Source organism: Carlito syrichta, unplaced genomic scaffold (assembly GCF_000164805.1).
Source record: "Carlito syrichta isolate Samal-C Ts95f unplaced genomic scaffold, Tarsius_syrichta-2.0.1 Scaffold314062, whole genome shotgun sequence".
Taxonomy (NCBI): domain Eukaryota; kingdom Metazoa; phylum Chordata; class Mammalia; order Primates; family Tarsiidae; genus Carlito; species Carlito syrichta.
In genome coordinates, this window is record NW_007258158.1 from 113,535 (window position 1) to 126,136 (window position 12,602).

At 44.0% G+C, this 12,602-nt stretch overlaps 1 protein-coding gene across 1 annotated transcript; it reads left to right on the forward strand.

Annotated features, from left to right (window-relative positions):
• Positions 1 to 2,349: 2,349 nt before the first annotated feature.
• On the forward strand, positions 2,350 to 12,075 carry LOC103273490 (deleted in autism-related protein 1-like; the record flags this gene model as incomplete). The annotated part of the gene is made up of 2 exons (XM_021719002.1): positions 2,350 to 2,704; positions 11,811 to 12,075. Coding segments are annotated over exons 1-2 (495 nt in total), but the record flags the coding sequence as incomplete, so codon positions are not given.
• Positions 12,076 to 12,602: the final 527 nt, after the last annotated feature.

Genomic DNA, 12,602 nt, shown 5'->3' on the forward strand with positions numbered 1-12,602 from the left:
CAAACCAAAGCCCAATGTAAACAGTAAAATTTAGTAAGTTTCTAGTAAACTAGAAGCTGTACTGTTTTTCAGTAGGCAGGTCTATGCAAATCTACCCTAAAGTCCAAGGAAGCTAAGAGGCCAAAGAAAAAGGCTGACATATCCCATTTTTTAGAAGAAAAAAAAGAAACATTTAATAGGGACTTACGAACAGAAGCCATGTCTGTCTCAGGAGGTCAAGACAAGATGGTGGATCCTGGTGTCATTACCCTCCAGAGTCAGGGCTTACATACCATAGGGGAAGGGTGATTCCAAAGAAATATGAAGGACAATTGAAGTATGATAACATCAAGGTTGTCTGACCTGACAGCAGGATTTACTGTAAGTACATGCTCTTACACAAGGAATCATAGATAAACTGGAAATCTTAGAGGCCTTCCCAGAACTGGGATTAATCAGAAGTAACAAAGCGAATTAGCATCGAAGATGGAGTTGATTTAACCTCCACATGTACCAATCAGAAGTACCAACTAGCTTCTAGCTAGGGACTTTCCACTCTAACCAATCAAAATTGTTTTATTTGTCTTGCTTCTGCAAACACTTCATAAAAGTTTCTTTTCTTGCTCCTCCCAGTGGTGTGCTAGCTGTTTGTAATCTGATGCTGCCTCAATTCATGAATCGCTGAATGCTCAAATAAACTCTTTAAAATGTAAATATACTTAAGTTTTTCTTTTATCACACTTGACACCAAAAGCATGATCCATAAAAGGAAAAACTGACAAATTAGACTTCATCAAAATCAAAACTATTGCTCTGCAAAAGACTCTGATAAAAGGATAAAAGACAAATTACCCCCTGGTAGAAATTATTTGCGACCACACATTCAACAGAGGACTAGGATCTAGAATATATAAAGAAGTATCAAAACTCAACAATAAAATACAAACATGACCAGACATTTCACTGAGGTGAATATACAGATGGCTCACGAGCACTTGCTTAATCACGGGAGAATTACCTTTACCGGCTTATCCCACCAATGTTTACCCGAACTCTTCATTCTCCTGAGGCCACTCCCACTCCCTCTCACCTCCTTTGTTTCTCCCAGCTCCATCTTCCTATACACTCTCTTACATTTTCAAACTGCACCCTGCTTCCCACCCCCATGCCCTCGCAGGAAGTCAGGCAACCTGCCTTCCCTGATATAGTCCTCAGAAACTCTTTTTTTTTTTTTTTTTGGAGCTGGAGTCTCACTTACAGGCTGGAGTGCAGTGGCATACTCCGGCCACTGCAGCCTCGACCTGCTGGACTCCGGCGATCCTTCCGCCTCAGCCTTCCAAGTAGCCAGAACTACATGTACGCGCTACCACACCCGGCTCATTTTGTGATTTATGGTAGAGATGAGGTCTCACCAAGTTGCCCAGGCTGCTCTCCAACCGATGGGTTCAGGCAGTCCCTCACCTCAGCCTCCCAAATTCCTGAGATTACAGGCTTGAGCCACCTCAGAAATGCTTTATGCCCAATTTAGCACTCCCATCTACTCGTTGTAGACTTTGTCTTGGTATCTGGAGGAAGGCAATCCTGGGGCAGTTAAATCCTACTAAATAAGGGCAGCCTCTGACAAGTGAGGAAGGGTGGAAAAGAAAAAAGGAGATTTATAGGCCTATAGGAAACAGATGGAATTAGACTTCATCAAAATCAAACTATTGCTAGGTGCAGGCCGAGAGCTCTTCCTGATGCTCCCCTCATCATACCACAGAGGTCACCAGGTTATTGCCCCTCTCACGTTCTCAGATCAGCAAGAAAAAATGGACTAACCCGAGGTTTTCTATTCCCTAAGTAGCAAAAAGTCTTTGCCTTTCAAATCAGTGTCAAATGTGACACTTAATGGTCAGCACACTAACCTCTATTTATTCCACAGCCAAATATGGTAAGAGTGGGGGAGGTAGAGCTGGTTAAGGAACAGGAGAAATTGCCTAGTGCAGAGGGGGAATAGACTGGTGTGTATGTGTGTATGTGTTTAATCGTTTAATCCATAGGGACAGATATACCCAGAATTAAAACAGTAGAGGGTGGAGGCCTTCGATCCTTTAAAACTCCCAGGTGGAACGCAGGTCGGACACACATCCTGCATGGACCTTTCCTGCCCAGCAGGGATATCCTGTGTTTGTCAAAAGGACCACATAGGGAAGCCCTGACCATTGTCCTTCCTGAAATCTGCCAGTGTCCCTCCCCAGGCTGAAGCAGCCGCCCCAGGCAGAGGAAGAGTAACTCTGGAAACAGCGTTATCAGCATCCTCCACGGACTTCCTCACCTCCTTCCCAGCCTCATTAGCCCCAAGCTCCTCAGCATCCTCAAACAGAAACCTGGGAGGCTAGAATGGAGTCAGTGCCCAGAAGCCAGCCCCTTCTGACAGCTTCCTCTTTGGCCAAACCCTGCCTTTGTGCAGTCCCGAATGGGAAGCCAGAGGCTGCAGCTACAGCCCAGAGCAAGAGATGGAGACCCGGTTGGGGTCTGAGGCCACCCTCCGCCTGGGCTCACTGGCCCTGCTGCTGTGGGTCTCAGCCCTGAGGTTTTCTTTCTCCTTGCCAGCTTCTCCCCCTCCTTCTCTGGTGCCCCAAGTCAGAACAAGCTACAATTTTGGAAGGACTTTCCTCGGTCTTGATAAATGCAATGCCTGCATCGGGACATCTATTTGCAAGAAGTTCTTTAAAGAAGAAATAAGGTCAGAATCTCAATCAAATAACTCTGAGGGACAAAATTGTGTTCCCTTCATGTAAAGATGTCCAAAAGTTGGTTGAAAAGGAATGGGGATATATATGGGTGGGAACTGAAACGAAGCCATTTAATCAGAGTAGTAAAGATTTAAAGTTGGAGTGGGTGGGAGGGCAAGTTGTGAAGTCAAATTCCAGCCCTAAATGCTAAATCCAAAGTTTCTTTTTGACGTGAAAGCTTGTAGTTTTCTTTTCTATGAATGGAGTAGCTTGGGTCTATTGAGTTTACTAAGTTCGTTTCTCATATGGGGAAGGAAATAAAAGTTTCAGAAAGCCTACTTTGTGATAGACACTTTAAACCACTGTGCAAGTTCATGATTTGCACCTGTTATTTAGTAAATGAGAGCAAGATTAAGTGACTTCAGGGGGGGAAATGGATAGCTATATGAGATAATGGATCATTAATTTTTTTCACTATAGTAACCTTTTTACTATATATGTGTATCTTATAACATCATAACGTATACCTTGAATATACACAACAAAATTTATTTTAAACAAAAAAGATTCAGTGACTTGTCCAAAGTCACCACCTAATAACTGGCAGATCTGGGATTCAAACAGGAGAGTTTGCTGCAAAATTTCTGAGCTTTCTGTTGTGAGGTGTTGCTTTGGTCAGAGGAAAACTGGAGTTTAGTAAACTGCAATGCACATAGCTCTCACCAAAGAATGGTGCCACATTCTGGAATCCAAGCCTATCAACACAGTTGATGAGCCTTTACCATGGCCAAGATCCAGCAGGTGCTATGGTAACAGCCACTATAACTCAGGTCATTGCTCTCCAGAGGGGTTATGAGGAGGAAGCTATGTTACAAATAATAATAAGTCTTGATCTGATGCAGGCCAGTGTACAGGAGCTCCAGGAAGGGGACATGAATTCCAAGTGGGGACTGGGAAAGGGCTTCTCCAGGGAGCGGTATTCTGAACAAGACCTTGAAGGATGAGCTGAAATTTGGTGGGAGGTGAAGGACTTAAAGCTGAAGCAGCAGCTAAGCAAAGGCCCAGAGGTATGGGAAGAGGTGAGAGCTGCTTGGCAGCTGGAGCATGGGATGCATGCAGAGGCGTGGAAGAGGAGGTTGGAAGGATATATGAGGCAGGGGCCTTTGAAGGTCGTGCCAAGGGCAAGGTACCTTAATCCTGTGGACCAGCGGTCCCAGTCTTTTCAGAACCAAAGACCCTTTATCATATGCCCCTTCTCCTCCATCTTCCCTGAAGGACCTACCTCATGCTTGTAAGATTTGGTGACCAGGCCAGGCTCGGTGGCTCAGCCTATAATCCCAGCACTTTGGGAGGCCGAAGTGAGTGGATTGCCTGAGCCCGCGGGTTCGAGACCCGCCTGGGCAACTTGACGAGACCTCATCTCTACAATAAATCAAAAAATCAGCCGGGTCTGGTAGCGCATGCCTGTAGTTCCAACTACTTGGAAGGCTGAGGCGGAAGGATCGCCGGGGCCCAGCAGGTTGAGGCTGCGGTGGCTGGGAGCGGCCACTACACTCCAATCTGGTTGACAGAATGAGACTCCAACTCAAAAAAAAAAAAAATTTGGTGACCAAAAAAAGGCATTAGTTAACAATGATTTTATTTCCAATTTGTACTAACCAAAGATATATTTGATTATTCAACTAAATTCCTAAACAGAAGTAATAAATAGAAAATACCAATCAAAAATGTTAAATATATTTTGTGAGCCTGGAGATATTTTATGGAGTCCATGTAGACTTTTTTTACTAAGCCTTTTTAAAGGCATTTTTGGATGTTGAAAAGTTGAGATTCCCCACTGGAGAAGTTCTAGTAAAAAGAAATAGTGAGGGTGTTAGGCTGAGGAGGATATGTCAAGATGAGACCTGTGATTCAGAAAGATCTCCCGGAAAGCAGTGTGCAGGATGGACTGGTGGTGTTGACAGGGTCCCTGAAACCAGTGATAGTCCAGGTGAGAGATCGTCAGGAACAAAGTAGGGCAGGAAGGGTGCAAGTCAGCTCATTGACGGATTCATTTTGTTGACCAGCTCCATGTGAGAGGAAATAAAGATGGAGATGCTCAATGTGAACTCAAGGTTTTCAACCTAGAAAACGGGATGAAGGGGACCAAGACTATAGGTGAAGTGTTGCTGATTCCTTGGAGAAAGGAAGAAATGGAAATACGAGCCTATTTTAAGACACTTGAGGATAGGAAGGAGAGAAATTATGGATTCAACTAAGGAAAAGCTCTAGGTTCACATTCTCCTTATTCATCAAGGGGCAATAAACAAAATTGTTCTCACCAGGCAGGTGAGAACAAATTCGGAAAGCATTTTTCTAAATAGGTTTGTGTTCCATTAGAGTTCAGGATATTACTTCATCTCCCTTAGAATTCATTTTCCATATGCCCCTGAAAGGGAAGTGTGCAGATACAAGCAGGAAAATGCCAGGCAGGCAGGTTCAAGTTTCCAGAAATCTGCATTGGGAATGCCCATTCTCAGCACAGAGAGGCAGAGAGAGGCAGTGAGTGGGTCTGGGGATGCAGCCTTGTTTAGAGTTCTTTTCTCTACATTATAAATAGACTTTTCCTTATTAGAAAAGTAGTGCCTGTTTATTTTAGAATTTTCAGGAGATATTGATTAAAGAAAACACAAAATAATAATCATATATAATTCCCTATATCATATATAATTCATATATAATATAAGAGATTGCCCTGTAGTGAACATTTTGCCACTCTTTTTTAAAGTATGCATTAAGAAATGTTTTTGACAAAAATGTGATCATACTATGTACTCTTATACTCTTTTGGAAACTTTTATTTAACAATACATCAGGCCAGGCTCGGTGGCTCAGCCTGTAATCCCGCGCCCTGGGAGGCTGAGGTGAGTGGATTGCCTGAGCCCCACGGGTTCAAGACCCACCTGGGCAACTTGGCGAGAACTCATCTCTACAATAAATCAAAAAAATCAGCCGGGCGTGGTAGTGCATGCTTGTAATTTCAGCTACTTGGAAGGCTGAGGCCGAAGGATCACTGGAGCCCAGCCGGTCGAGGCTGTGGTGGCCAGGAGCGGCCACTGCACTCCAGTCTGGGCGATAGAGTAAAAGACTCCAACTCAAAAAAAAAAAAAAAAAAAACAATACATCAGGAACATCTTTCCATATTATTAAATAAACTTCTCCACAATTTGATTTTTAATGGCTGCATGGTACTCAATTGCATCAATCAACCATAATTTATTTAACCATCATGAGACTAAGGGGTTTTTTTTTCACCTTTCAGTGTTATCAACAGCACTATATTAAACATCCCCGTGGCTATATTTTGTGCACATCTGTGATTAATTCCTTATGACAGACTCTTAAAAGTCAAGTTTCTGGATCAAAACAAAAAAGCAAATTTTTAGGAAATGTGGGGGGTGGTGTTTGTGTGTGTGTGTGTCTCCAAGTGGAGACTTCTACTTATGGAGCTCATTTCTTACATATTTACAAATATTTAGCATTACTCTCATTTTAGTTTGTATTTCTTCTGAATTGAGTTTTTTCTTCAAATTTATTGATGATTTGTATGTGTTCTTTGCTCAATTGTCTACAAGTTCACATCCTTAGCCTCTTTTTCTAATGGTGTGATTGTTGGTTGCGTTCTCACCAAACATTTCTCCACTTTTAAAAATGCTTATCAGCCGGGCTCGGTGGCTCAGCCTGTAATCCCGCGCCTTTGGGAGGCTGAGGTGAGTGGATTGCCTGAGCCCATGGGCTCGAGACCCGCCTGGGCAGGCGAGATCGCATCTCTACAATAAATCAAAAATTAGCCGGGCGTGGTAGCGCGCGCCTGTAATTCCGGCTACTCAGAAGGCTAAGGCGGGAGGATCACCGGAGCCCAGCAAGTCGAGGCTGCGGTGGCCGGGAGCGGCCACTGCACTCCAGTCTGGGTGACAGAGTGAGACTCCAACTCAAAAAAATAATGCTTATCATGTCACCTTAGGAGAAGCTTATCCAAAACGCAGATGTTTATCTGAAATACTATAGCCAGATCTGGGTCCTCACTAAAGATGGGACAATGCTTGTATCTGTTCAGCAACGAAAGACAGATGGTTTTCTCAGGCTGGCTGGGTACACTGAAGACACACGATTGACAGATGAATGTCACATTTTCTTCATCCCTTATCTTTTCTTTGGAGAGAATGCTAAGGATGAATGACACACTCCCCATAATCTGAATGTTTTCAGTACCAATTTTCCCATGCATTCCATGTTGACTTTCAAATCCTGAATGAAAAAATTAAGGAAATCTAAGAAAGTGAGTAAGCTTGATCAACACACTCTTCCTACTGACAGCATACCTATATATAAAATCCTGAGTGGTCACACCAACTGGCAAGACCTAATATGATCTGGTTGGTTAGTATTGTGTTTGGGGGGATGGAGGGAGCTTAGTGGCAATATCTCTGATCAGAATCCTTCCTAGGGTTTCCTGGGTTCCTACCAGGGCTGATGCTTTACCTCAGTTTTCTTACCATAAACACTTGACCTTACACACCCACCCCTTATTCCCAATGTCTCAAAAAATGTTTAAACACTTCAAAGTAGGCAGTGAAAGGCTCACAGTAAAATAAGTTAATCATTAGACTTCATTTTGCCTTTCCTTCTCCCTTACCTTTTGTCCATCTCCTTTCTCTCAGACCATGAGAATAATTATTGCTTTAACTCACTTTCTCACATCAACTCAGAGGCCTTGGGACCTGCAGAGCCCAGGAGCTTATGGTAAAAGTATCCATCTACACATTTAGTCATCCATACATGCACCCATGCACCCATCCCTCCACTATCCATCCACCCATTCATCCAGGCGTGCCTCCATGCATTCTTCCACCCAACCATCACTCTATGCATCCCATCATCTAGCCCTCCACGTGTCTCTCTACTCAGTTCTCCGTCTATACGTCCAAATACCCATCCATCCATCCGTTCAACTATAAGATATTGAGCACTAACTTGGTGCCAAGCACTCTGATGAGCACTCTAATTTTATCATATTAAAAGAGGCCAAATCCTCACCCTGAAGGAGTTTGCTTTCTATTGAGAAGACAGAGAAGTAAATCAAGGATTAAAACAGAGTATAGGCCAGGCTCGGTGGCTCAGCCTGTAATCCCAGCACTTTGGGAGGCCGAGGCAAGTGGATTGCCTGAGCCCGCGGGTTTGAGACCCACCCGGGCAACCTGGCGAGACCTCGTCTGTACAATAAATCAAAAATTAGCTGGACGTGGTAGTGCGCGCCTGTAGTTCTGGCTACTCGGAAGGCTGAGGCGGAAGGATCACTGGAGCCCAAGCAAAGCGAGGCTGCGGTGGCCGAGAGCGGCCACTGCACTCCAGTCTGGGCGACAGAGTGAGACTCCAACTCAAAAACAAAAAAACAAAAAAAACAGAGTATACAGAATATTTTTCAAAGTATGTCACACAGGGTGTTAAGGGAGCATGTGGGAATGTCTCAACTGGGAGATGATGGAGCGAAGGTCAGAAGAGGTGGTACCCATATGGGTTTTAAAGGGCAGGATAGGGATTTTCCAGACAAGAAAGTGTCTCAGACAAATGGTTCAGCACATGACAGGGGGGGTGGAGGTTCAGAAGCCCAAAAGAATGTGGTTTATCCAAAAATAACTAGTGGGTTGGCAAGCCCAAAGCAAGCTTGAAAGGGGAGCAGCAGGCAAGGTAGCATGCAACAAGCATTGTGAACTGAGCTTTAGGCACTAAGGAGCATGAACTATGTCTTGAAAACTTTGGGAAGACGCTGAATGGTTTAAGGGTTCAGTGCGGAACTAGGGGACAGAGAAGAGGGAAGAGAGGAAGGAATATTTAAGGAGGCATGTCTACAGACTTGATGTTTGACTGGATACCAACATCAGAAGTACACACACAGAGAGCGTATTTCATTCTAATTCCAAAGCTGTCATTCTCCTCCACATCTCCACCCTACTCTCTGTTAAGGAACTTAGGGGTGAGAATTGGACCACATGGTCTTGATGCCTCCTTCCACTCTGAGAAACTATGATCCTGCTTGTCCATCTTTTAACTCAACCAGGAGCTTGCCCAGCCTTATTTCAGTCATGCCCGTGGTCTCCGTTTAGAAAGAATATTAGAAAGCTGCCCCTGTTTTGCGATTTTCCAAATTCCAGGATGATAGCATTGTTAGGGACGGAGGGTGCCAGAGGTGCATCCTGGTAACCAGAGATCCGAGTAACACAGATTTGTAACACAAAGAGATATAGAAAGAAAAGATTTATTTAAGAAAACATCACTTCCAGCCAGGGCTCGGTGGCTCAGCCTGTAATCCCGCGCCTTTGGGAAGCTGAGGTGAGTGGATTGCCTGAGCCTGCGGGTTCGAGACCCGCCTGGGCAGCGAGACCTCATCTCTACAATAAAATCAAAAAATCAGCCGGGCGTGTAGCGCGCGCCTGTAATTCCGGCTACTTGGAAGGCTGAGGCGGAAGGATCGCCGAAGCCCAGCAGGTCGAGGCTGCCGCTGCACTCCAGTCTGGGTGACAGAGTGAGACTCCAAATCAAAAAAAAAAAAAAAATTACAATGGGCATATTTGAGGGATCTGGGTTTCTGAAAAGACAAATTCAGCAAAGTTAATCTTTACCTAAAGAATGTACTCCTCCAGGGCTTAGTTTCTACCTTCTCATCGTTGTGTTAGGGTTTAGGAACAAGACAAAATGGCTTCTTGCTCTGCCAGTCCTTTCAAACATTTTAGTGAATAAAAAGAAGGGCCCATTTTCTCACTGACATTCTTCTGTTCAATAAAGTAGGTAATCAATATTGTAAGAATATATATTTTTCCCATTTGATGCAATAAATGTATTATCATTTTGAATGGGGGAGATGTGAGACCTGTAAATTTATTTGTCTCAATTAGAACTTATGGAATGCCTCCAGCCTTCACTGAAACTGCACAGGCATTCATTATAGGTCACCTGCCAAGGCAGCACTGTCTCTCAGCAGAGCCTCCTCAAGAGGTGGGGACAGAAAAAAAGGACCATGAACTTGTCCCACAGAGCAGGAAGTCTCTTCCCACACCACCCCCACCAATGGGGAGAACAGAGCCCTGAGATCTGCCCTCCTCTGCCACTAATAATCTGATTCTTCTTCAGACAAGTCACATATATGTTCTGTCTTCAATTTTCTTTTCTCAAAACAAGATGAGGAAGGAGGTAGGGACAAAATAATCTTTAAGGATTTTGCCACCTAAAACCCCTCATAATGTTATCAATCTCTTCCCATGAGCTAATTCATAAAATGGATGATAGAGGAATAAGCAGCCACAAAATGGTGACAATTGCAAGCTCTGTAGTCTTAAATGCCACTTCCTCAAATTCCTGGCTGTGTGACCTTGGGCAAATGACTTAACCACTCTCTGTCTCAGTTTCCTCATCTGTATGGTTAACAATAATATCAACCTCACAGTTTATTGAAAGGAGTAAATGAATTAATAAATATAAAGTGTTTAGCAAACTGACCGACATGCTTAAGTGTGTTTACTATTATGTTTATCTAAAAGAGCCACCTAGTTATAAATCCTTAGCTCTAAGCCCTTGGGAGGGGGAGGGTGCTGAATCTCCATGAGCAAGAGCAGCTGCCGGAAACAGGTCCAGACCCTGGGCACTTCCTGATCCTCCCAGAGGAGAGGATCATTTCCCATGGTTGTCCTAAAACTTCCAGTAAAATTGACTCATGACAAGTTTTCAGTGTTTCATCTTTTTAAATATATTTGTGGCAATGTTCTTGAACAGAATTCCTCATGCCTACTTCCATTGCAATTTGCATTGTTCTGCATTACAGAAGTTGCTTACTGATAGTTTCCATTGGAGCACTTTCCCAAAATGAGAGGCCCAGAGTTCTAGTGCATTCCTCAGGGATTCAGAGGCTTGGGCTCTCCAACTCCCTGGACAAGTCCCTTGACCTCTTTGCCCTAGTAATTTTTTGTATGATTTTTCTTTGCCATCAAACTAGTAGGAAAAACTTGTGATGTCAGAGTAAAATTGTGTCATATAAGTGAGAAAACAAAATAATCTAGAGTTTGAGGCTAATCAAAATGCTAATTCCTCTAAAAAGCATGATTAAAAACTCATTATCATGGGATTGCCCAATAATAAGAATTTAGATTCTTATTTAAATTAAATGTATAACATATCTCATATAGCCTGATTTTCATGTGTAGTATGATCCTCAATTATTAATAATGAAGTAAACTTTTTCTGAGTAATTTTTCGTGCATAAATCAAAAGGAGATTTAACCTTCGTCCCTAATGGAAATGTCAGCACACAGCTGGAGAAATGACTATGGAGAAAAGTGTAAATGTGGGGCCTGAGAAATTGTCAGATGATAATTGGCTGGTGCTTATCCCTGAAGAGAATTAAGGACAGACAAGGCCATTGTGGAGAGTTACCCTCTTCCTGGAGCCCAAATCGCTTCAAATTTGGTGACCATTTAGCAGCCACTATTGCCTGAGTCTTGGTTGGTGTTGATGGCTTACATTTTTGGACTGAAAACAAAATTAATGGGGCTCCTTGGGGTTGGATATGGAGGTGCAGTGGTGTCCCCAGAACTATGATTTCAAGACTCAGCCTTTGGTCAGAGGGTGGGCAGTTTGTAGAAGCAGTGTAGTGAAAGGAAAAGGTGGTGGGGTTTGCAGACAGACAGCATGGGGTCTGTACCCCTGCATGGCAGGATATGTCTGATCTTGGGCAAGGTACTTAAACTCTGTAAGCCTCAGTTTCCATCTACGTAAGGTGGGGATTGGGTATTAGGAAAAGCAAAAATGTCAGCATCTGTAAAACTGCTATCTTGACACAGGGTAAAAGTTCAGAGAACCATGGCTAGTCCTTTAATGCCAGTTGCAAGAAGAGGATAGTTTGTGTCTGACCCACATCTCCCTCACCTTTTCTGACCTCATATATTCGCGTCCCTAAGTTTGAGAAGACAAAAATAGTCCCCTCACAAAAAACGAATTAGATGGACTGTTGTCCTCTATCTCCTTGTCCCTGGGCTCTGTGAGTCTCCAGCTCATAGACCAGTTCTAAAAGGGCTATTCTTCTAACAGGTTTGACAACTGGCTGGTTTCCCACCTCGGACTGCCTCCTGACTACTTGCTTTCTTATCCTGCAAATTACTCAGATGATTCAAAAACCTGGCGCCCTGTGGAGATCTTTAGACTGGTCAGCAAATACCAAAATGAGATCTCGGACAGAAAAATCTGTGCCTCTGCATCAGCCCCAAAGACCTGCAGCATTGAGCGTGTCCTGCGGAAAACAGGGAGGTTCCAGAAATGGCTGCAGGCCAAGCGCCTCACACCAGACCTGGTGCAGGTGAGTGTGCAGGTCATAGGAAGGGGTAGAAGGGAGAGAAGGAGAGAGAGAAGGTGAGCCTCTTCTTCTCCCCTCCTTGCTGAAGGTGAGCCACTCCTCAGTCCTCTGAGGTGGCATCTTCTGCCTCGAGGGGTTCAACTAGATATGTGAGGAGGTCCGTGGTTATGCTGGTTTGAATGAGGGAGGGTAATACAGTCTGCTTTTGCAAGGACTGAGGTTTGGTTCTTTACGGTGGGAGGTAGAAGAAAAAGCTGGTTTTCACAGTGTGCTCTCTGTATTGTGAAAGGGGATGCATATGGGAGTTTCTGAGAGAGGGTACTCAGCTAGCCTGGGGGCTGGCAAAGGCTGTCAGAGAAGGTTGCAGGTGAGTTAAGCCCTGTCAGGGGGGGTGGGCAGGTAAAGATCATTCTGTCAGATCTTCAGACCAGAGGTCGCAGCTAGGAACTGTTTCTCAAATAGTTTCTGAAGGCGAATGGAAGATGACAATGGGATGGAGCCTTATAAGGAATCCTTGTTTAGTTCCTGTC